This window comes from Pongo abelii, chromosome 10 (genome assembly GCF_028885655.2).
Source record: "Pongo abelii isolate AG06213 chromosome 10, NHGRI_mPonAbe1-v2.0_pri, whole genome shotgun sequence".
In the NCBI taxonomy this organism is placed as follows: domain Eukaryota; kingdom Metazoa; phylum Chordata; class Mammalia; order Primates; family Hominidae; genus Pongo; species Pongo abelii.
Genome location: NC_071995.2, coordinates 38,577,091 through 38,604,180, shown reverse-complemented (window position 1 = coordinate 38,604,180; position 27,090 = coordinate 38,577,091). Strand labels below are relative to the sequence as shown.

General features: G+C 33.5%; 1 protein-coding gene across 5 annotated transcripts in view; it reads right to left on the bottom strand.

Annotated features, from left to right (window-relative positions):
* CNTN1 (contactin 1) overlaps positions 1-27,090 on the bottom strand; it is a 390,365-nt gene that overhangs the window by 101,544 nt on the left and 261,731 nt on the right. For all 5 annotated transcript variants that reach the window (XM_009247616.3, XM_054526301.2, NM_001131517.1 and 2 more), the window contains 3 exon segments: positions 26,723-26,850; positions 26,276-26,451; positions 10,881-11,001 (listed from right to left, as the gene is read on the bottom strand). In XM_009247616.3, coding sequence (XP_009245891.1) covers positions 10,881-11,001; positions 26,276-26,451; positions 26,723-26,850 — 425 coding nt within the window.

The following is a 27,090-nucleotide window of genomic DNA, read 5'->3' as shown; positions in this document are numbered from 1 at the left end:
CTACACATCAGCGGGATCTGACATATTTCTATCAGTAACAGTTCCTTTCTTCTGGAGAAATTCTCAGGAATGTGTGAAGGAGGGGTAGGGTCAAGTTCTCGTTGTTGAGAGTCACTAACAGTGCAGGAAGCAGATGCTCAGAAGTGGGTTCTTCAGTGTGATGGACCTTAGACCATTCTGGGAATAATTACACAAGGGATCTCTACACTCTGGTGTGTCACAAGTAATTTGCTACTAATAATATTGAGAATTCAGAAGTTTCTGCATTTTTTTCCCAAAGGATACAGTGGATTCAAAGTTATCCCGGTAGCATGCTAACTCTCACGCACTTGCATCCCAGTGCACTTTTAGGTGAAGGTGCTGGCTCTTCAGGGGTGCCCTGGGAAATGTACATGAAACTCAGCCACTCCCTTATGTCTTCCCATGTCCACACAATGATCATCACTGTTAGCTGGCATTAAGCAAATAACAAAATAGTGTTGTGCTTTTTAGGGGAAAAAGGTTTTTTTGGATTTATGCCAAAATCTGCAATCAATTATGAGAGCATAGTGTACAGTTAAACATGATGATGGAAAAGCACTCTGGCAGAGAAAAGATTTAGAACTACACCTTGCTGCTCTGATCTAATGGGGTATCCTAGCTCAGCGTCAGTTGCAGAATAAAACATTTCTTTCTCTCTCTGTGTATGTTTCATTTAATCCCAGTAGTGACATTTAGAGTTGGAGAAGCTATTGTAGGAATTCAAAAGTACTAAAATCTCTCTGTAGCTTCATAAACTGATGATGAGTTTAGAGGGTAAAAGCTTTTTCTGAGTTTCCTTCATTCTAATTTGCGTAGGTGCCCAAACTTTTGTGACCAAATTAAATTTCCAGAAACTGGGTGGGAAGCAAGCCTGCAAAACGCTCCATCAAGAAAGCATTGCATAGTCACGAGACTGGAAATGGCAGACAGCGCAAAAATCATAGGTAAAAAAACTACTCGAAAGGGATTTTATGTCGTTAAGTTTTTTCTTGGTTATATTTTCAGCAATGAGGCTAAGGTGTTTTTGTCTTATTTAGTAAAATGAGCTGAAAAGGGAAACTATTAATGAAATTCTAATTTTAAACAAGCTAAAATATTACTCTACTCTCTAACTTAACTTGGAATTATCAATAACTCAGAGTGTTTTGCGGGAATGATCTAATTAATTTGACAAACCATGTACAAACAATGATAGAGATGCACAATACAAAATTATATGGTCTGACTTCTGTCTTTGGGAAAGTTAAACATCAAGAAGGGAAAAGCATGTTCATGTAGTTGAATTTGGAACACTAGTATCTGGCCACATTCTGGCTTTGTAACTGATAGTTGAAAATATATTTTTTTCTTTTTTAAACTTCCTTTGCCTATGAAATGGGAATAACAGTCCTTGTACTACCACCTCATAGCAATTTTGTAGGACGACATGGTAAAATTTATAGGGAAGTCCTATAGGTGTAGACATTATAATCTAAGATGTTTAAATATTCTGGATGAACTATTTTTAACTGTATGAATTATATGTTATTTTAAAAAGCAGGAAAACACACATCAAAATTTCATTTACCTATTTTAGGCCAAAGAGCACATTATAAAATCAAGCTTTCAAGCCATCTAGTACAATTCATTTACCTGTTTTGCTATTGTAATTATAACTGTGTAAAGTTGAGTAGCTGAAAAAAAAATAACTACTATAGTTTCTCTTGTAATAGGCCAGCCAGCCATAAATATAACACGAGCAAAAATAAAATAGCAAGATCAGTATCAGTGACACTCTCTATGGAATAAACATTTATTGCCAAGAAAGTAGAAGGCTAGCAGCTTAGCTTTTTCACACTGATTATTTTATCACATTGAATATATTCAAATTAATTTTTAGTTGTAGTGTGCTACAGCCATGAGCTGGGTGTTCTACCTGAAATTAGACTGTCTGCATTCAAACTTTGTTCTTCCACTTAGTAGCTTTGTGACCTTGAGTGATTAACTTAGCCTCATTAGATTCAATTTTCTCATGTGTAAAATGAATATAATACAGTAATGATACCTGTCCTTTAAAATTAAATCTGGTAAACAATGTCTTTAATAAATGTTATATATCCTTTTATGATATAATCAATACATGTTATATGACGTATAATATATATTTTATTATAACATGCTATGTAGTTACATTCTGTCATACATTATCCATTAAATTATGTAATTATATATCTTTATTTTTATTTTATATTCATCATTTTATATATATACCTTTTCACAGCCTAAAGATTTGAGTTGGAAAAATATAGTATTTTACCAACATAAATCACAATTACTTTCAAAATATGAACTAATTGCCATTTATTCATATTCATCGAGACTTGTAGGTATCACTGATTATCTGTATTGCTCTTGAACTTTGACATTATTGGCATAATTGTAGCCTAATTTGGCATAATTGTCTGGTAAATACGCATGGATATATGAATCAATATGGAACACTGAAATGTATGCAGTGTCTAAAAGCTCCGAAGGCCTGCTAAGTTCTATAAAGGTTTCCTGCTGTCTCCCTGGAATCAAACTGAGTGGTAGAAGGGTTTTTTTCTTGTTTGTTTGTTTGTTTTGTTTTGTTTTTTTGAGACAGAGTCTCACTCTGTCACCCAGGCTAGAGTGCAGTGGCACGATCTCGGCTTACTGCAACCTCCACCTCCTGGGTTCAAGTGATTCTCCTGCCTCAGCCTCCCAAGCAGGGGGGACTACAGGCATGTGCCACGACACCCAATAATTTTTTTATTTTTAGTAGAGATGGGGTTTCACCATATTGGCCAGGTTGGTCTCGAACTCCTGACCTCCTGATCCACCCACCTTGGCCCCAAAGTGCTGGGATTACAGGCATGAGCAACTGCACCAGGCCGATTATTATTATTATTATTATTATTATTATTGTTATCTTAGATGAGCTGGAGTCTTGCTCTACTGCCCAGGCTGGAGTGCAGTGGCATGATCTTAGCTCACTGCAACCTCCGCCTCCTGGGTTCAAGCAATTCTCCTGCCTCAGCCTCCCCTGGCCGATTATTTCTTAAGGGAGCTATGTGTACACACTAAATGTGCAGCAAAAAAGAAATTCCAGTTTGCCAAAAGCTGACCAGTTTGATTATAAGAGACCCGGGAGTAATTAATTGCAAAAAAGAAGAAATCCTCCACGGGAGCTTTTCTTACTGTACTCTAGTGTGGAGGGAAAGAAAAATCTAAATTTATATTAGCGCATAACATAGTATCTTCTAATCCTTATATTTTAAGTTTTGAATTTGTAAGATGAAGTGTTAATCTGGCTAATTTTCAAGACCTATCTTAAAATTTAAAATACTGTGAATCATTCTGAATGAATTACCTACTTTGTGGCCATATTTGAAAAAATTCTTGAGTGTACATCAATTTACGCTGAACTTGCATTGAGAAATACAATTTCAAATTATTGATATACTTTAAAATTCCAGAAGTAATTGAGAAAGCTGTCATTTTTACTAGAGTTTTTGTTTAAATAACCACTAAGTTCTGGCTTTAATTTTTCTAAATTCTGCATTTATTACAACCAAATATGCATTTCAGCTCAGTATTTTAGCTTTTGTGTATTGCAATTATGGAGAACCAGCCCAGTCGTATTTCTTTGATCTGAATTTGTTGATTCTCAGTGGGAAGGGGAAGGCTTAATTTCTGGGCAGGTTTTGCTATCAATGGATGTATTGCTGTGGTTAGTGCAGAGTGGGGTCAGGATGGCTCAGAATGGCGCCCAGTTGTCATTGTTCCAGCCAGTGTGGGCAGCAAGGACCATTTTTCTGTCTCAGTTCTGCAAGGCTGATGAGTTGGAATCTCTAGTCTGTCTCTGTGGCAAGACTTCGTTGGCCAAAGCAAGTGGAAAGCAGAGGCAGTTATCCAAATATCTGAGGTAAATGTGTGTTTTTCTGCCCCAAATACTTGAAAAACTACCTCAACCATTCTCTTTGATTTGACTGTGATGATTTGGACCCAGAACTTTCTGCCTTTATATGTTCGTCTCTTTTCTGGATCTCTTCCCATGTGCGCGCGCGCTTGTCTGTGTGTGTGTGGTGTGATGAGGTGTGTATACTTACATGCCTGTTTAACTTGGTGTGTATATTACATAGAACCTTTATGTCTATTCTTCCCAACTACATGATACTTAAATTGCTTAATTTAAAAGTCCTTTTTAATTTATTTTGGCCTGGCATACCTTAATAATAATTTCAAACATAAACCCATATTTGCTTATTTAAGAATATGTTGAATGTAAGGATTCTTGAACACAATGTGAACATTTATGCCAGATACCACAGAAGCCTAAAATCTGATTTAGCACCAAGAGTTACACAAACTTTTCACATGGCAACATACGGTCCTGTGGCCCTCACTAATATCCAAGGTCCCTGAGCTAGTCATACAAATAGAACCCTAAATAATCCAAGAATTATTAATGATGACATCTGTTTATAATGCATATCTTTGGCTTTATTTTTCCTACAATGTTTGTTTTAAAAATTATATATTTTGTATTAGCATATGCCAGATAGTGGGAACAGAAAGAGAAAAGAGCAGAAACTGAAATCAATAACTTTTACTATTTAGTAAAAATTAGTAAAAGAATTTGTCCTACCAGCTCCAGAATAGACTTGATAATCTTTCTGGTATAGTGAGTTTTAGAAATTAACTATAGATTTTATTTATCCATACTTTCTGGAGAAAGTATAGTACAATGAGAAGGCTGGACTGGGGTCCCAAGATTATTGTTTGCCACCATGTAGATGGATAATACAGGGGAGGAACTCTTTCTCTCAGAGTCCAAGTTGTTAAATGAAGGGGTAGGAACTTTCTAGATAACCTATAGGATTAGTTCTACATTTAAAATTGTATTTTCAAATTTGAACATAAATGCAGAGATTTCATATAGTTACTGTGAAAAAGTGGGAAGGAGAAAAGATGTAACTAACACATGATTTGCCAATAATAGGACCATTAGAACACTTTTATCTTAGAGAAAGAAAATGTTTATCTATTCCATATTTCTTACAAAAAAAGAATACTAATTTTCCTGGACAATCATCTCCAAGTAAATGCTTCAGAACTAATTTTGTCTGGACAGTGAAGAGTGGGATACTCTGGATATTAACTCTGCTAATGTAAACCAGCTGGGAGTAAAATACTCAAGAGCATTCTCCATAGCAAAGACCTTTAGGCAACTATTATAGTACTTTAAAATACTGCAATATTATTCCAACTAAAACGTATACTGACAGCTTCCATCAGGCTTATTGGCTTATTCATTTGTTTGACCATGTTACCTTAACTAATCCAAGAGTTGAAAAGTGGTTTAGTAATCAACCAAATAGCCTTCTTAAGAAAAAATCTGGTAACCACGTCATTAGGCTAAGCAATAAAAACCTTAACAGAGTATATCAATAAAGATGACCTCTAACTAATATCTCTCTCCATTCTGTAACTGTATTTTTTCCTTAGAAATAAAGTGGAAAGCTGCACACACACACACACACACACACACACTCACACTCACATGGTGTTTTCACCTAAATACAAGTCCACATAAGGTACAATAAATAAGCTTCTAATTTAATAATGTAAACAACACAAACTTCTTTTGAGGAGAAAATGATTTACAGAGTTTTCATATCATTTGCTTTAGTTTCAGCTACTCTTTTTCCAAAACATTTTAAAATTCTATACAGCATATGTTAGAGTTGAGAACCAGGCCAAAAGAAAAAGTTTAGATAGCAAAGTCGTTTTCTTTTTCTTTTGTTTGTTTTTAAACTCAGATCTGAGTGAAGAAACATCATTTAATGTAACATATAAGATGTAAACAAATATATAGTATATAAGATATAATCCTAATTGCATTTTCTATTTTGGCAATTTCAGTGGCAAACATGTTTTGTTCACCCAGGTGGCAGGAAAGTGTTCCTTAGCCAGAAGCATTGCCAAAATATTTATAATACATCAGAAATACCAGAGAAAGTGGTAATACATGTACAAGTTAAAGCCTAATTTCTTTTTTATTTGGGGCCTAATTTTATGGTCTATTTTTGAATGTTGTCCAAAGGTGCACTCATGAATGAGAATTTAGATTTGGCAAGCTGCACATAGGTTTCCAAAATAAATCTTGCTGTATAAATCCTGCAAAACCTTTGCCTCTAAATGACACTCCTTTAGCTGAAGAGCTTTACAAATGTTGTTTGCTAAAAAATATTCATACAGGGCTGTTCACAAGCATCAGACACTTACTTTGATGAGGCAACCCGAAATATACTTTTATGGGACCTAAGAAATAAAAATTTTATTGCAACAACAGAGGAAATTTGTATCAATACTCTTAATGTAGACTTTTATATCAGAAGCCTAAAAACATCTGAAGTGTAATACCTGGTTCTTATTTTAAAACTAAGGCAACATAAGGCAACATATTTAAGACCTTTAAATATTAACATTTTAAATATTAATATTAACATTTTAAAATATAAATATTTTAAACATTTTAAACATAACGCAACATATTTAAGGCCTCTTAAATATTAAATAATTTATAGTGATTTAAGTTCTAAATTCCTTCAGGTATATTATACAAACCCCTGTCTTAAAGGAGTGATTCTGAAATTACTCCTTTCACCAACAATATTATTTGGAAAATTGGAAAATTGGAAAATTGATGTCAATATGTGTTCTTCATAGGAAAAAAATAAACTTTCACTAAAATCTTCTATAAGTTATTTAAATGTCATCATATCAAGCATAGCATTTTAATCTCTTGCCACCATGCCTAGCTTATTTTTGTATTTTTGGTAGAGACGGGTTTTTTGCCATGTTGCTCAGGCTGGTCTCAAAGCAATACACACTCCTTGGCCTCCCAAAGTGCTGGGATTACAGTTGTGAGCCATCACACCTGGCCATCAATTTTCATTTTTTATATAGATTCATATTTTATTTATCTAAATTTGTTAGAATCCTTAGGGGGTTGGGTTGAAGGTGTCCTATTTCAGAGTAGATAATCTGCTTTTGCCAGGGTTGTGACGACACAAATGTTTATTTATTTATCTTCATCTTCAATTTTATATGTTAGACCTCCTGGACAACAGCATTTGAACAAATGTTACCCTTGCAAAAATAATCTCTATGCTGTAGAAAGACTAACAGAAATATTGCCAAAGTTAACAGATATAACTCATATGAAAGCCAACTTTGGAAAAGAAAAGTGAAAATTACACGGTCAATACAATCTCATGATTTGAAATTGTTTGCAGAGCTGGAGGATTAGACAATGCATGCAACTTTACTGGCCTCTTTTCCTCAAGCATCTTTGGACCCAGTTATATGGTGAATAAATTAAAGTGCTATAGCTTTCTATAAGTACACATTTATGCTTTTACAGAATTACAATAGTTCATATATTATTATCGGGGACATTTTCTACAGATTGTTTTTCTTTGGCGACAATTGCCACTGCTTTCTTCATTTCTAAATCCTACCATACATGACATAAAAAACTCACAGCGGGAGTGTTTTCTCTCAGTAAAAGGCCCGATGAAATCAGATCCAATGCTACATTTTCCATTGACTATATTTTTCCTATATTTAATTTTAGTTTTATATTTAGAGGCATTCAGATTTAACTACTTGACTGCTTACATTCTAAGCTCAATATACAATAAAAAGGCAAGGAATAAACTAAAACACACTTTTTTCTGATATAAATTGCTTTCATCATGCTTTATGCATATACTCACGCTTGCCCACCCACAATTACAAATGCATGCACACACGCACACACATGCACACACATGTTGATTAGGGCAGCAACACTGTTCTTACTATGTATTCATTTCCTTCAGTGTGATGTAGGCTAAAAGAAATCCACAGTCTTAATTATGTCTAAATATTTATACTTTTGTTTCAGTCTTCTGATAAGGCATATTCATTTATACACAGAAATAATTTTGTTATAAAAAATTTCTTAGCGATCCTCAGATGAAATTGCTTTCCCCTCTACTGTGTTTACTATCCTTCTCATTGCACTAATTTCAGCAGCTGCAGTTCAGATTACCAATATCTGAATATGGATTAAAATTAGTCCATCTCAAATATGGCAAGTTCTTATAGATTTCTACTGTCTACTACATAACATATTTAATATTTTTTATAAACATGTAATTTTGAAGAGTTGAGTGCAAATTGAATCTTTTAAAAGCAAGTCACAATCTAAATGTGCTATTAGATTTAACTACATGAAATTTATTAGTATTTTATTCTTTTGCATGAAGTGAATAATCATCTCTTCAATTTATTTTATTAGAGAGTCTTGATCTAGATGGGGAAATAAAAAATAGATTAGCTTTTTAATGCCTTGTGGGACATTGCTGGCTATGAAAATCTTATGAAAACTACAAATCATTTTCCCAAGAAAAGGTACATACACAGAATTTTATGTACAATTTCTGGTGGTCCATGGATCCCTTAAAGCCTATACATAGACTCCAGGTTATGATTTCCTGAACTAGATACAAAAGTATAATTAAATGAATAAATAGACCAATAATAATATCACTTAAGGCAGGACATGTCTTATACATTACTCACCATTATTACAAAAAATAAAAACAACTGTTTAATTGTATACCTTCTGGTTTAAATATATAAAGCATATTAGAACATCTACTTTATATATGTTTTCGACACAAATTCTGCAATAGTCAAATATATTTGACTATTTTAATTGCAAATTTCTTTTGATATGAAATGGATACTTTTTCTATTATTAGGAATAAAGTTTGAAGAATGGTTATGACTCTGCTGACTTTAACAGAGGTAAGCAGTATTTTCATGTACCCGTATGGTTTTATTACATCCTACTATAGTGCAAGGATTTAAAATGCTGTATAAGTTGTTATTTCTACATAATATTGGCTATAGCTTCTTTTTATTGACTCTATAAAAATACATATAGTGGTGATAATTAATTACCTAAGTATTTAGGTAGTATCATGACTACCCTTGCATTTCATCTGTAAAATTCCTCTTCGCTCTGAATATTACAGAGTATTCTATGATAATAGTACTATGAGTTTACTACAATGTAATCATATGAAGAGATTTATGTCCACACATTGTAACATGACTCCTATTGCAATATTAATGCTAATTATTTTCATATGCAAGCAATTTCAATTAAATATACACTTTGGCTACTTCTGGAAATGACTTAACAGCTAGTGGTCTGACTAGGAAGAATGGTGAACTAGTCCCTCTAATCCCTCTCCCTCAACATTCTTGAAAACAATCAACGTCCCAGATAACAAAATACTTTAAGTGAAAATACTGAACCTAAATGAACTTTGTTTGACTTAGGATTTTGTAGTCTCATTTTTATTTGTTATTATTCAATAAGGGGTTTGTGGAATGTATTTCCAAATTCATTCAGATGAAGAAACTCCAACTAGACTTCTTATAACTCTATTGGAAAATATATTCAAATGGAGTAGAAGGGTTTTCAGCATTTGCCCAGTGTTGCTTAGGGACCCCATATTAACATTGCTCTAGAGGGAAATGCAGGAGCTGCATGAGATTGAGTGAAATTATATTAACCCGGATGTGGAAGGAGAATTAAAATAAACAAGCCACAAATATCGTTTTATTGCCAACTTATCTGATAGTGTGAAAAGTAAAGGCAAAATGTACAATTAATGTTCAATAAATATTTTTAGTAGGTGAAATGTGAAAAAATAGTAATTTTAACTGACACTGAGACAGAAAGAGAGAGCTACAAAACAATGCAAAGGAACTGTGCCATTCACTAAAAAAAAAAAACAAACCCATATATGAATTTTACAACTTAGGAGAGTAGATAACTGTGTACCAATTGCTATAAAACGTATGAGAGAAAGCAATATATGTTATGAAAATTCAGAAGATCGGAGCTCATATTGGGGACATCAAGGGAAGGATTCATGAACTTGGTATATACTTTAAGACTTGAAGGATGAATAAGATTTGGTCAACAAATTATGAGAAAAAGACATGGAAAGAATACTGTGAATAAAGCAACTGACATGGAAGTTAAAGGGTATTTTTGTGGATTAGTTAGATGGTTGGAGTTGGTTACATGAAGTGAGATATTAAAGGTAAACAAGCTGGGGTCAACACATGGTACTTCTTGGGTGCTAAAGTAAAGGGCAGTCAGTGAAGAGCCAGCTCTTTATTTTAAACAAGGTGTGCTGTGTTCCCAGCCAGCCTCACTGCTATGGCAGTGGCCAGTAGCAAAGGGGTTGCATTTTTAATAAATGTGTATTCCATCACAATCTCAATTATATTATTCATAGGAACAAAAACACTAATTTGAAAAAAACCAGGAACAAATAAAAACGTGATACATGTATAAATTAACTTTACACTCTAAGACAAAAAGTGATAAATATATAACAGTTGAGGTAATAGTAAACAGCATCAGTATATATTTTTTCCATAGAAATAAAAAAGGAAACAGTACTATACTCAACACACTAAAAAGTATTAGCAGGAAACGAGAACTTTTGGTAAGTCTACAAAGCACAAACATTTGGTAGGAGGTATGTGGTGTAACTTTCCAGAAGATATGTAGTTAGTAAAACAAACAAAATCAGTGTTGTTTACTACTTGTCTGGCATAGATTATTCTTAAGCATGGGAAGAAGCTTAAGATCCATTCTTAAGCATGGGATTGAGACTCTAAATATGTAAGAATTTGCACCAGAGTTACCAGAAGATTATACATGTTTATGCGAGTCAAATACCTTTGGTTTTGTAGTTTTAAAATGTTGAAACTCTTACCTCTCACTACAAGGTCAGCTGAAGCTGAAGAATTGTCCACAATTGTCTGGGCAGTGCATGTGTATCTTCCAGCATGTTTCAGCTGCGCGTTTCGGATGAGCAATTCCCCATTGGAATCCAGCTGTTAGCAAAAACAGCAATTATTCAAATCAGTACATTTTTCACCAATTATGTGGCATTTAAGATACAAGAGGTAGTTTTTTTCCCCTGACAAAATGAACACCACTTAAAGAATGTGTTTTAGACATGCTAACTGTATGTCCTTGCTCTAGGCTTCAGTTTCTCAATTGAAAAATAAAGTGAATAATTTATTGATAAGGTATTTTTTAACTTTCATATCTTTAACATTCTATTATTTCCACAATCAGAGGGTTATATCGAGAGAAACTCAAGAGATGAAACTATTTCATTGATATCTCTTAAAGAGAAATATTAAGGTCTAGTAAGTATCAATAAGTTTTAAGTATCAATGAGTACAAACAAATACTATATGGTTTGGAAGAATGATTGATTTGGTTTCACAAAAGCTGATCTAATTGACTAGTTTTAATATGTGCCACAGTTCATTTTACAAAGATACTAAAAGTTTGCAGAAATTGAGAAAATGTACAATTCCACTAACATGTACTCTGTTGCCAGATTATAAGTTCTGTGAGGATAAGAGTATTTGTTTTGTTCAATGCTCTATTCTATTGCCTCCAAGAGTGTTCAACACATATTTTTTAGAGTCTTGAGGAAATTTTGCTTGTGATGATGAGACACCATTTCAATGTAATTTCCAAAAATAGCTAATAGTTATTCAATGCCTACTCTATACCGGGTCCTGGTCTGTGCAAGTATATACATACATACATACACACACACACACACACACACACACACACACATATATACACACACAAATATATGTACACATACATACACACACACAGGCACACACACACATACACACACTTTTATTCAATTCTTTTTTGACAACTGTCCCATGAGATAGGTCTTATTATATCCATTTGATTAACAATGAAAGTTAGACTTAAGGAATCCAAGTAATTCAACTAAGATAACTAAGGTCACTCAGCTTGTATGGTAGCAGGAGCATGTCAAAGTTCATGTTAATTATCTCGAAGATATTTTCTTAGAATGAAAACTTGGAAAACTCAATTTTTAAATGGACATTTGGTTTTCCTACGAACCAAATATATTGATTTACTATTTCAGTGATAAATATCTAGATACCTGTGATGTATCATGACTGTACATGGAGTGAATGTTTTGCTTCACCATAGGTTCTACCAATAACCTCTTCATATAGTATGTTCCCTCCAGTTCTTGGAAAACATTTGGGTTTGCAACCCTTGCTGGATTAATGAGGTTAAGAATAATAGCTGAGTGAGCATATTGGTATAGTTCGTTGGAATAGAATATTAATATCTCCACATAAAGAACTGATCAGTGGCCACACACCTTATTCCTTGATATTAGCCAGTCTTAATGTCGGTTGAGATCTTCCAGTCCCTTGAGGTATAGATTGGTCAAAAATTAGAAGAGTTCCCAAGATTTCTACAAATTCCTGGAATAGGGGAGATTTTTCCTTCTGTCCTCTTGGTCTGTTATTTATGTATGTATGTATTTATTTATTTATTTATTTATTTTTGTCATACCAAGCAGCTCCAGACTAGAAATTCAGCACTTTCTCTATTTTATCAGAAAACCAAATAGCATGAAGTATTACCTAGTAAAGTGAGTTTACTGAACAATTGAAGGAGCTGGAACTGGTTATATCAAAAAAAAAAAAAAAAGGTAGGGCAAATCAACCTTGAAAATGATCATCTACTGCATAATTCTGTTTTTAAAAGTCCTGTTGGCCATAAATTTACTGGGAATTTCCCAGTAACCTTCATCTCTCCCAGTGCTCTGCCATATTGTTGGCAGTCACTCCTACTACCAATCTCTTACTTCTCTCTTCTTTTCTCTTCTTTCTCTTGGAAATAAATAATTCTCATTTTCTCATATTAAGCTGTTTGATTGTTTGATTTTTACTTTGATTCTGACAATATCTATTCTGTTTTTAGTTTTTCCATTTCTTCATTTATTACTCTTCAATCAATTCTCATCTGAGTCCCACTGCTTCAGCTCATCTTATTTGACTTCTTGATAGTATTTGGCTTTCCTTCCTCAAATACTCATTTTTTTTTCTAGTCATCTGACTTCCCAGGAACTTCTAGGACATTCTTAACCCCTCCCTTTCTTCAACTTTCTTATAAACTCATCATAAATTCTTGAATTTATCCATTCTTTCCATCACTACTGCCTCTTGTCCAAACTACCCACATCTCTCACCTGAACCCCTACATCTTATTTGATCACTACTTCCACCACTGTTCCACTCTATTCTTTTCTCTATTGGTTACCTAGAATAACCTTTTAAAAATGCAGCTAGGCCCAACTCACTTACCTCCATAAAAGCAGATAAACTGAAACCTTTAAAATTTCCCTTTCCTGGGACAAAAGCCATAGCATTATTGTAGCCAAATTGATTCCATTCTCTAGGCTCTATCTGATGCTCCAGCTCACCTAGTGTGCCATGTCACTCACACTCTGCTCTCCAGGAAGAACATTCTCTTTTTAGGACCACAAATGTATCTTGTTCTCTTCAATCTCTGGTTCATCACATTGTCTTGTCTTCTGGAATTGTGATTCATACCCCTCATAACCTCAATACCCCCTCCCCTATCACCTTCACCTCTACCCAATACCAGTTGAAATCATTTTCTCCAGCAAGTCTTTCCATTTTCTGTGGACTAGGCAGGTACCCTTTCTATATTTTATTATACTACCATGAAACTTATATCATATTACATATCATAAATGCAGTTAAACACTTTTGTGATTATGTGGTTGAAGTTGTTCTTCCTGGCCAACTATAAGTTTGATGTGAGGAAATACGTCTGTTTTATTTAGAAGACATGTTGTATCCCTGTGTTATATATGTATACAGCTGTATGCGCTGTCTTCTCAAGTCCAGCATAGTGCCAAGCAAATAATCACATTAAATATACCTTGTTTGAATGAACTTGTCAAATTGTCAAGAATTTTGGTATCTGCTCTTAAGATAATACATATTCACTTCTTTTCAGCTACATTCAGAATTATGTTAGCAAGTACATATCACTCATGACAGTGACAGCATTTACTAAACACATAATGTGGCTTTTCTTGTGTGGGAGTGAAGCACACACACCTTCGGCCTCCACAGATTACCCCTGCACCTAACTCCTGTGCCCCAGCCACAGTGAATAGGATATACTTTGCTATGTGTTCTCACATCAAAACTTTGCATATATCACTTGCATTGCCTGGATTGCCCCACCTCCCACTTCCATTACTTGGCTATGAATGTCCAACCCACATTTTGGATACCCCTCCCATATCTGAAATTGTAAGGCTGGATTAGTTATTGCCCTTTGTACATTTTCATTGTAACTATTCCTTTCTACTGTAATCATGTCACTGTTGATTTCTCCCACTAGACTGTAATTCCTTAAGGAAAGAACCAGGTCTTATTTATTATTACATACAAAGTACTTAATGTAATATCTGACATACAAGAGAATTCAACAAATATTGAACAGATACATTAAAATAATCTAAAGTGTTTTTATTAAATAGACAATCTTTCAGTAATTTCAAATGGTTTTTTCAGGTGAGATAATGATAATGTTATGAGATAAAATAACTGACTTGAGAAAAACTATTGCTATCCATATCTGTGAGATAAACTACCAGGAATGATATATTTCAAATATGTATACACTATTTTCATAAGAAAATAGAAAGGTTATTGGGAAGGTGTGAAAATTTATAGAGAAAACAATATCACTAACATACAAGAAAACTGAACTTCTAACTTTTCCCACCCCTATGTGTAGTAAAGAATTTAGCCTTGCCCAAAGAGAGGTCTTGCCATTGCCCTCAGCTTCTAGAAAGTAATCTCTATAATGTCTTTCTTTGCTTGGGAAGTCTTGGGTCATACAGGATAGTCCAATCATATGATTTAGAGTAGGGGTTAGCCACACGTCTATAGTCTTCAAGCTGGGGCTGGTCATAGAGTAGGAGTTGGGTCATACTGGAAAATCCAACCATGTGATTTCGGGCAAGCATTAACTACACCTGTCGAGTCTTAGAGAAGGGCCTGGTCATGCCACAAATAGGACATTTTGACTTAGAGTAGGGGCTTTGATTCATGTGGTATCAGTCAACCTAGAGACTGAGATTAACCATGTGAGCAATGAGTCCATCAATCATGTCTAGTTGATGAAGTCCTCCCAAAAACTCTGGACAGAAAGGCTCGGTAAGCTTTGCTGGTTGGCAGTACTTCAAGCATACTGTCACACATCAGAGCAGTCAGAGTAATGCATTTTAACCGCACGGGGAGAAGACAATAGAAGCTCTGTGTTTTGTACTTCTTGACTCTGCCCTGTGTGCTTTTTCCTTTGGCTAATTTTAATTTGTATCCTTCTCCTGTGAGAAGCTGTACCCATGTGTATAACAGCTTTAAGAGAATTCTGTGAGTCCCTTCTAGCGAAGCATGGAAACTGAGGGTGGTTTTTGCAACCCCTTGGACTTGCAGTTGGTGTCAGAAGTGAGGGTGGTTTGGGGGACTGTGCCCAACTTTGCAGCTGGCCTCACTTCTTATACTAAATAGAATTAATCTAACAAAGGAGGTAAAAGATGTTATTTTATTACTTATATTTAAATTTTTTTTGAGGAAAGCAGAGAATAAGATTCGTATATAGAGAAGGTAAATATGAGTTTTTCTTGATCTATCATAAAAGTTAATTGACATATATGTCTAAGTAATTTTTTAGTGAGAAAAAAATAAAATAATTATGGTAAAATAAAATAAACATTACGTGTTTGTTAAATAGACTGTTTTGATGTATCTTGACATCCTTAATACAAATGCACTTGATGCTAAATATTCAATAATATAAATATATTCAGTAAATCTTTCAAACTATGACAAAATAATAGTTATATTTGGAAAGAATAATGTCTGCATATAAGTAAAAAGCACTTTTTTTGTATTTATTCATTAAATGAACTCAGTACTTTGGTTGCTTTGGTGTCTAATTGAAAGATAATCCTGTTACTGAACTCCCACTATCTCAATGAGCCATGTCATTAGATTTGAATTTTCAAAAAAATCACCTCAGCAATTTAAAATGTTTCTTCATTCAACTTTACAACAAAAAATTGAGGGCAGAAAGTAATATAAAAATAAACATATTGTGGTATAATAATTGCCCTTTTAAAAATATTTATGTGATGTATCTAATCTTCTTTCTTTCTTAATGAAATTGCTATCTTTTTTCCCTAAACTCTCTTTGAAACATGGTACTGTTTATACATTCACTTATTTTATTCCGATAGGAATAATGTGGTCATTCTTCTTATACTGTCACATGTAATAAAAAGCACAAACTGTTTTATATCCTAAAATACATTATGTTAAATTTATATTTATTAATTTTTCACAATGAACTCTTTTACAACTTTTAATTAAACTACTCTAAAAGTTTAATGTTAAACTCGTTTGAAAATTAACTCTTTTATTGATAAGCCCACTTGCATAAAGCAGTAAGAAGCAACTGTAATGTTTATTGTCACTGGTTCTACATTTGGTGAACACGTAGCAATAAAACTTCTCAGAAGGAAAGAAGAAAAAATATAAAGTATCATTCCCAATATAGTTGTGTATGTATGAAAGCACTCCTAAAGTTTTTATAAATACTACTAGCACTTTCCATACCTCAAGAGAAGTTGAGGTTCTCAGTGGTTGGCAGAACGCTTACAAAGCAAGTAAAGATCATGGGCCTCAGCACATTCTAACCACAAATTAGATACAAATGCTCACTATATTTTTACTAAAAGCCACAGCTTGGCTCAATTACAAAATTCCTCCCTTCATATGAGGAGAGTTGAATCACATACTGGAAATTGTGATAGCAAAGCTCAGGGATGTTCCAAAGTGTATATGTGGTTGACCACTTAGAAGTTTCCCAAGTTTAAATCAAAAGACTTCCAACATATAAATACCCAGCCCTTCCTTCACCTTCCCCCATAAACTAACTGCAAAATCATTTCTGCAATGTAAAAGAGTCTCAGTGATGACGGTGTATTAACAAATTGAATTAATCTTAGTGAACAAAGAAAGATTCTATATGGTACAGTAAAGGTCTAGATAAAACTTAGAGCTCATAATTGTCATTTAAATAATTTGTTCCATTCAATTTCAGAGTAAAGGGAGAGATATAGATGTTTGGAAAGAAGTGCAACCTTTAAAGAATATGTTTCACAAACAAAAATTATTAAATATGTCTGATATATGCTATATCCATGAAATAATAAAACTTTTCTTCTTTACTTTTGGCTTGTTAGAGTAGAGAAAGCAAAAATAATATAGCAAATATGTCATATCCAACTGCAAACATTACCACCACCACCAACTCTACTAACAGCAGATATTTAGTTAGGGTTAACTAGGTGTCAAAGGTTGTTATAAATATACATGCGAACTGACTTACTCTTAATAACAGCCCCATGAGATACGTACTATTTTTAGCTGTATTTTACAGAGGAATACATGAAACTACTATAACTATAGCCACTAGTATTACTAGTGTCGCTATTAATACTACTAAAACTGCTACTATTACTATTAAAATGGCTACTATAACTTCTATTGTTAACTGCCACTACTGATACTACTACTGAACTCCTACTATTACCAAATCTAATTTACTGAATGTTTTTTAAATGTCTAGCAATGTGCTAGCTACTTTACATCCATTTTCTTATTCAATTTCTATAATTATAATTTCATAGCCCTAATGATGAAACTAGGACTATCTCCTTTTCACTTCTGAGTTCCAGAAGTAACACTACCCAAGGATTTACTATTAATAGTCCCGTTTTAGAAATAAGGACCTTGAGATTTTACATTAAGCTACTTGTGGAAGGCCCCATAGGTAATATATAGCCCTAATTTCACCAGGTCAAGCTGTTTCCAAGGTAGTCCTTAATAGATCAGATAACTGGATTTAGGTTCAGTGTTTGGTAAGTAGATGTGGTGCTTCTTCATATATGATATGTTATTATTTTACTTATTTTTTTTGCTATTTAAATTTTCAAGCATAAGTAGAAAGAATAGTACCATCACCATCTATAAACCAGCCAACTAGATTAACAATTGTAAACTTTTTGCCATATTTGCCTTATCTAATTGTCTAGCTAACTAGCTCTATATTTACTTCTCTCTGTCCACTATCTGTCTTTCTGTCTAGGACTGAACCCTGGAAAAATAAATTCCAGATATTATGATATCAATACTACTCAACTCATCAACTCATCAGCAATTTCTTAAGACATTAGCTTGAATCTCAAAAAATTGAGGTCATTCTCTTACATAATCACAAAACCATTTTCCTTTTCTTCTTCTTTTTTTTTTTTTTTTTTTTTCAATTTTGAGACAGAGTCTCACTCTTTCACCCAGGCTGGAGTGCAGTGGCACAGTCTCGGCTCACTGCAACCTCCACCTCCTGTGTTCAAATGATTCTCATGCCTCAGCCTCTTGAGTAGCTGGGATTACAGGTATGCACCACCACCCTAGGCTAATTTTTGTATGCAAAACCATTTTCACACATAACATAATTAACAGTAATTCTCTAATGTTATCTAGTTTTTGTTAGGGTTATTTTAAGAAATGCATCAATATTAAGATTGAGTCAAAAACATAAATAAAATGACAAAACAACTTATTAAAGTGAAGTGATGTCATTGGACATACAAAAAAAAAATAAGGCAAGTTGTCCAGGATAATTTCTAAGATTACTAAGATAATTACTAAGAGTGAGTTTCCATATAAATTAAGAGTAGAAGTGTTGAAAATCTCTAAATTTGGCTATTTTTGTATATAATAAACAATGAGAATGATAGCTGAAGAGTCCAATTTTGATCAGCTGGCCATTTTAAATGAAAACTCAAAAGACCATTTTCTTTGAGGTTTCTCCTAAGCATTTTGAATGATGGACAAAAACATCAATGCCTTTGATTTGGAACCTATGTTTTAGAGTTGAAATAAAACTCATGTATCATTTAATTTATATGGTTTTCAAATTGGTTCCCATTAGTTTTAGAGTTCTAAAAATCTTCTTGGAGCACTTTATAGAAAAAAGTGATCAGAATGGGCATTTTGGGGATAAGAAGAATTGAGAGACCCTGTGGATAAGGGTCTTGGCTATGCAGTATCCTCCACAGACACACAAATACACACAAACACACACACACACAATTTCATCTTCAGTCAGGGCAATCTCATTTTCATCTTTTGTTTATATACTGAGGTTCTGATTTAAATTGTCTTTGCAAAAAGGATTTTGCTGCTAAAAACCTTTTTTACTGTTGATTTTGGAAACTTTTGATGTAGCCCAAACTCTTCATATGACAGAGGAGAAGCCTGAGGCTCAGAGTGACTGTTTTACATAATGTCATATAACTCATCAGTGGTAAAACCAGAACAAATGTCCAAATCTTTAGATCACGTTCTGTTCTTAAGCGCAAACTAAAAAAATTAGATAGTTTTTTTAGGACTGCAAGCGCTAATTAACAAAGTAGCATATTTCTAGAATGCTGTAAATAAAACATCGAAGTCCACCATGTAAACTCATAAAATGCTTAAGACACCAACATTTTACAGGTTTATTTACCCCTCTTTATATTGTCTGTGTTTTACAAGCATAAAAAGCCAGAATAAGTAAGTGGAGATGCTTAAATATGTGTGGAGTTCTATGTAAACGGTGTGTCCTTAAATTTTGATGAATTTTGGCAGATGCCTCAAAGCCTATATATATATAATATATATGTTATATATTTTATAAATTATACTATATATTATACATAATATATATTTTATATATTATACATTATATATTTTATATATTGTATATTATGTATATATATGCTTAATTCCATTCACCTGGCATTCTTATCAACAAATGCTTAGTAAGGACTATGAGAAGCTAGGCTAGAGAGTGACATCAGCTAACATGGTCTATACATGGGAAGTGTGATGATCTTAACAGAAACTAGCCCAACTGAAAACACACCCAGGAACATAGATACCTTCCTTCATTTAAAACTGGTAAATAGCAAATAAAATATGGCAGTTAGGTATCAGTAAAGGTTGATTAAGGTAGTAAAAAGGGGATCAGAAAAGTTATATATTCATACAGAATGAAGTATGATAGAATTATCTAATTAACTCTTTTCCAACTAACTACTGATAAGAAAAATAGAGCAATTTGACATCGGCTGAATGCTTTTGTATGTTTTGTGTGTCACAAGACTATGCCAGGAGCCTGTATACTTTTTATGTATTTCTCCCTCTTTTCCACTGCTCATCAAAATTTAGGAGTCTTAAATTCAAGAAGCACATAAAACTTATCCTCTACTACTTAAACTATTTTGGATATGCATTTTGAAAAATCTAGTTTCTTTTTATTCGTGTCCCCAATACTCTCAGATGCTCAAAACAATATAACATCTCTTTGTTTCCAATACACCATGCTGAAAACCTTGCAGTGGCTAGTCCCAGTATTGCTAAGTCTCTTCTTTAATATCTTTCTTGAGGACATTTCTCAAGCTTGGTTCTATTGATAATTTGTGCCAGATAATACTAGGTTTTTGGAATCTGTCTTGTGCAATACAGGATATTTAATAGCTAAACAGATGCAACACACACACACACACACACACACTCAACACCTCTACAGTTGTGATAACCAAAAATGTCTCCACATGGGACCAAATTTACAATACTTCAGGGCTTCCACGATCTCCCTGTGGCTGTCTGGTCTCCTGCTCTAATTTTTTTCGGCTCGAATCTGATTCTTGCGAAGGATTATTGCCCAGCTGTCCTTGTTTTCTCCCACATAATTCTGGATAATCTTAACCTTCTTGTTCAACAGTGAATAGAGGCCAGGTGCGGCGGCTCATGCCTGTAACCCCAGTGCTTTGGGAGGCCATGGCGGGTGGATCACCTGAGGTCAGGAGTTCGAGACCAGCCTGGCCAAGATGGTGAAACCCCATCTCTACTTAAAATACAAAAAAATGGTCAGGTGTGGTGGCAGGCACCTGCAATCCCAGCTACTTGGGAGGCTGAGGCCAGAGAATTACTTGAACCTGGGAGAGGTTGCAGTGAGCCGAGATTGCGTCATTGCACTCCAGCCTGGGCGACAAGAGCTAACCTACACCTACGTCTCAAAAAAAAAAAAAAAAAAAAAAAAAAAAGAAAGAAAAGAAAACAAAAAACCCACAAAATCAGCAACAACAACAAAAATAGTGAATAGAGACAATGAAATATTTAAAAAATAACAACTTGACTTCTGTTTCATCATTTTTCCTCTCCTTTTTCTTGCCTTGCAGAAACAAAATTTCTGTACAAGATAACAGCATGATCTAGTTTTAAATACATATTTCTAAAATCTAAAGACTTTTTTGATATGTTTAATAAAATTTTTCTTTAAAAAAGGAAAATAACCTTTGGGTAAGAAATCTGTCTTCTTCTCTCTTGAATGGTATTGCCTATGCACTCAGAAAAAATGCACACCCACATACCTGCAAACACACACCTAGCGTACCTATTTACAGGGGATCATTAGGAATTGCCAGGAACTTCATAGTTAGACCACTTGAAACTGTGTAGACATGACTTACAGTGTATGCAAAGGTGGCTAACAGTGTAGGGAGAATGAGGTAATTTGGGCAATCTGAGTGAGCATACAAGGTTCATTAAACCAGAGTAGAGAATAAAATGTAAGTTGAACAGTACTGTCATGTAGAGCGTCAAATACTTAAGGGAGAATTACTTAAATAGACACAGACATGAACGTTAACCAAAAGATGAAGAATCAAAGTGGTGGAGATTACAGGGTTGGCAGTCAGGACACCTGGTTTCAAATCTTCTGTTAGCCACTAGCGACTTGTATACATGGGACCAGTTACTCAGCTTTTCTATTACTAACTTTCCTCACTTTGAAAACTGAGAAAATCACAATAATATGCACTCCACAGACTGAGAAATATGTGAAAAACATTTAACCCAATTCTGTCTAAACAGTAAGCCCACAATAAATGTTGGCTATTATTACCTCTTCACCGCCCTCAGCAATGAAATACCCAGATTCTTTTTTTTTTGGTCTCAGTCTAAGTATCCAGCACAGCAAGCAGTGCAAGAATTAAATTGTGAAAAATGAGATCTGCGGCTCAAAAAAAAAAAAAAAAAAAAGAAAGAAAGAATAGCTAGAAAAGCTTCTGGAATTTCCAATGGGGGATGATTGCTCTATTATAAAAAGTATTAATAACCACTTATATACTTTATTCGTGTCCCCAGTACTCTCGGATGCTGTGCCAAGTCTCTATATGCACTCTTTCATGAAGTAACTAGTTTTTCAAACCCAGTGAAGTAACCTGAATGAAGTAAGTGAATGATTCATCACGTTTTACAGAGGGAAATTCTGAGGCTTGGAGAATTTTAATCCCTGGATCAGGGTCACCACATAAGAGGTGAGAAAATGAAGCCTAAAGCCCAGGTTGGTTTGTGACACAATCTCTGAACAATTCAAGTGATGTTTATGAATTCATAAAAGACAGGCAATAATGTCCAGCAGTATTACAACTTTAACATGTATTTGTAATAGTAATACATATGTGTGTGTGTGTGTGTGTGTGTGTGTGTGTATATATATATGTGTGAAATAGTGACAATCTCCAGAACTAGAAATTTTAAGAAACTCATGTAATTAACTAAGATAACGACTCTAAGCAGGGAATGTTGTTAAACAGTTGAAAGAAAATGACCCACAGTGAATGTCAAAAACTGACGGCTACTGAAAAATTCCACAGGTTAGGTGACACCTTGAAAGAGGAATGAAATGAGATATTTAAAATCCATGTTTTTGATAGGTTGTCTTAAGTCTTTTCTGGAACAAAAAAGGTTATACATTAAATGAATAAATAAAATGGCTCTGCCATTTGTATTTACTCTAAGGGATTAAGTAGCTATTGAAGTAGAAAGCCAAAACTGGAACCACTTTATAATTGGACTTGAAACATTTATGATCATTTGCCATATAACATCAACAAAAGAATGGCAGATAAACTGCTTTAATATCTTATTGTATCAAAGCTTCAGATTTATTAAATTTCTGCTTCGAGCTTGTATTTTTAATATCCCCCATGCATGAGTTCAAGTTCCAGTGGAACATCTGACAATTATTACATATTAATAGGAAAATTTTAGATGTTTAACTCCCTAGTGTTTTTCTATAATCAGTACTAGGTGTGCAATTACTGCCTTAAAATTGAAAGTTACATTAAAAGATAAATTAATCCCCAAGAGTTTTACATAAAGTAGGATTACTAAATACAAAGACTGTTATTTTTGCTTTTTTGGTGTTCCCATTAAACTCTTAAAAGAAATATACATCTTTAAAAATGCATAGTTACAGTTTTCCTAATAATTACATAACTTTAATTAGAAAAAATATAAAGAAGACATTTAAAAATCACCTATAATCTCACAATTTATTCATAAGTATGAGCAAATGCATTTGTTTAATTTCATGAAGGAAAAGTCCCAAATTACACCAGGCTATGACATTTGACTCCTTATACAAGGTTGCCCCTTAGTGGTTAAAATCAAGAATAGCAAGTTAAAAATCAGTGCATACTTAATTATTGAATTCAATTTATTATTGAAACTAAATTGGAAAATAAAAACTTAGGTTCTTGAAGTAAAAAGTTTAAAATTTGATTTCCCTATTCCTTTTTATTATTAGTCAGAACTTCCTGTATTAATTTTTAGCAATAAAAATTGTTAAAACATGTTAATTATGTCGGTTTTGTTAACTGTAATAGCTACCAGAAAACATTTACATCTGAATCTTAAACTCTTGGGGTATCATTGGTTTATTTTGGGCTGGTGTCCAAGTCTATTTCAGTGTTTTATTTAACCTAGTGCCTACAACTGTGTCTGCTTATGGCATGTGCTTAGTACATATTCTTAATGAACAAATGCTATTCAATTGTTGAAATATTGGGAGAACTACATAAAATACCAAATCATTATTTAAGAAACATATATATATTCACTAAGCTTTTGATAGGAGGAGGCACTTATTCTGAGAATGATCTATTAACAATCCTAGAAGCAATTAATAGCTGTTAGGACTCTCTTCCAAAAGGTGGATCAAATATTTATGGCGTTTTTACTTAAATTTTGCATGGCATATTGACCAGTGAAGTTTAACTTTGTAGTTTGCCTTTAAAGAGAAGGAAGGTGCCAGGGACAGCTTTATTAGTCTTGTGTTGGTTTGAAAGAATTCAGTTTAACTATTTATTTTAAAATGATTCTTATCTGGGCTTTTTAAAAATTGAGATAATTGAATGCATCTGTCCGTCTACGAAGTGCTAAACATGTGCATTTGATATTCTGATTCAATTAAGATGCTTATCTAGCCAGTTGAGTAGGTTTGCTCCCACTGTCAGATCATTATTAGACGGAATGAACTGAAACTTGAGGTGGTGAGTCCCGAGATTGGGCCTGCAGTCAGGACTTTGCTCTGGATTAGCTGAGGGGGTAACTATGTGAATCTCTGCAGCTATCATCTGAAAAGGGAGAGTGTGCACTCAGTGGCCACAAGGTCTTTTACATTTTTATGGTCTAATTTATTATTTGTTTCCTAATTAGTATTCCAGTTATTTATTTGTTTTCCTGTTATTTTTTTAAAAAGGAACGGGGATCCATTTTTCTTTCTCTTTAAATTCCTTTTTTTCATTTTCTTTTTGCAGTCATTATTTACATGTACCAGCACAATGTAACTAGTATTTTAAAGAATATAAATAAGCTCTAAAAATGAAGTTTCAGTTTAGGGCAATTTTTATCTGCAAATTTATTTACATAGACTTCATTGCAGCTATTAGTTACTACTTTATAAACTATGGTTGTGGAACTTCTAGACTTTACTTTTGAAATTATTCAATTTATAACACCGAAGATAATTCTTTCAAATTCAGAAGCCTACTTTTTGAGAAAGTAAGATCCCTGTTTAGCTTACTTTTTTCCCTTAAAATGAATAAAAACCGAGTTGTATTTACTTTTCTTGCAAAATAAAATACAATTTAAATAAAGTATTGGAGATTTTGGTGCCAATTTGACTAATTTTGGGCATGTGCAAAATAGTTTCAGATGTATCAGGAAAATATATTACATGGTATAATATCAAAATACAAAATTTACAGTTCTCTGCCAATTCTCAATTGTTATTCTTTAAAGTATAATTTTGGTTCAGAAACTGAAAGAGGATTGGTATGTTTACTAGAGGTGTACAGTTGTAGCTAGATCAGTTAAATTAAAACTCTTCTAAAGCTAAAAACATAGCTGGACAATATGAAAGCATAATATAATAATGTGTACATATCAATCTTCAGATTTTATGGGACTTAAACAATCTTAAATGTCCTACTGAGTTCATTTGTGCTTCTTTTTTTATATGAATAACTGACTTCTAAGATAAAAGTTTTCTTAATTATGCCTATGTTCTAAATATGTCCTTAGTCTTCCAAATGTTTGCTTTTCTAAAGAAGAGGCTGGTAGGGCCAGTGATTAATTTACTTTTTAAATACACTGTAACCTAGACAGCCTACCAAGACACCAGCGATGTTCCTATACAAGTTGTTTTGCCTGCATTACTTCCCAATCTTATCCCTCTATTTTATTTCTTTCTACACCTTGACTCTTTATATCACTATGTTTAACTATAGGACTTGTAGAATGTAACACTTTTCAATTCTTAAAATATAGCCATTTAACCCTCTTTAAATCACATAAACTAATTCTCCACATTCTCCAACATATATAATTTTGTCTCTTTCTTACTCTTAAAGCATAACATAAATGCTTTAAGGTCATCATTATAACAAAGATTAAGTTCTATGCCCTTCATTTAAAGTAAAAAGGAAGGCATTAGAACCAAGGGCACATATATACTGACATAATACACATCAATTGTATTAAAATTAAGGGGGAGATCATACCTAAAGCCCAATTAATATTAATTGATTAATATTTCTACCAAAATCCTCAGGGCTAGCCATTTTAGAAGGATTTAGCAGTACAACAGTTAATATAAGGAGAACCACAAAAAGCTTTTTTGCCTGCTTTTTGGTCTCATGAAAAACAAAGATGATATAAAATGTGATTATAGTAATAGAACTTTCAGTGCAGACACATGGAATCACTGGGGTGTTAATAAGATGAAACTTAAAACACATACCATAAAATTCCTCTGGTAATGAATATTCTCTTTGTTAAAATCGATCACATAGCCATTGAAGGACCAAACAAATGTGAGATCCAAGGCAGGATCAAACGACGCAGCGCACTGCATGGTGGCGTTTTCTCCAACTGTGATATCGGCATTAATTGGGGCCAATATAATTCGCGTAGGATCTATATATTTTTAAAAGTAAAGCACAATTCAAGAAGATATAAGACACCATATTATCTGGTATATTAAAATAATAACCAATATATTTTTATTTGTGCAAAATAATAAGATGTTTTCACATCCAAATTCCAAGAACAATATCATCAAGCAAGAAACTTGCCTGAAATTCTTTTGATGAAGAAACTTACAAATACATTGACTGTTTAGATGCTTAGTGCTGAATCATGTTTTTTTAATACATTAGAAATTAAGCACCCTCAAACATTAACTTACCTGTGATAACAAGGGTTCCAGTGCTATTAGCTTTCCCTCTGTTATTTTCTGCAAAGCATGTATAGATACCTCCATCATTCCTTGTAATGTTATTGATTTCCAAGCTACCATCTTCCCAAATGAGTATTCTAGTGAAATAAAAATATATATAATTCACAAACCTGATTTAGTAAAATACATTATTATGTCTTAGATTACAAACACTAATATTTTTCAATTATTACATTCTATATAAATCATACGACCACAGACATTTTTGTAAGTTGAAAAATTATAGCATTTAGTTATAATATTTTTTCTCATCACTGACATTTTGTTTTGGAAATCCACTTTCATCTTTTTCTTGAACCATTGCCGTAGCCTTCTAA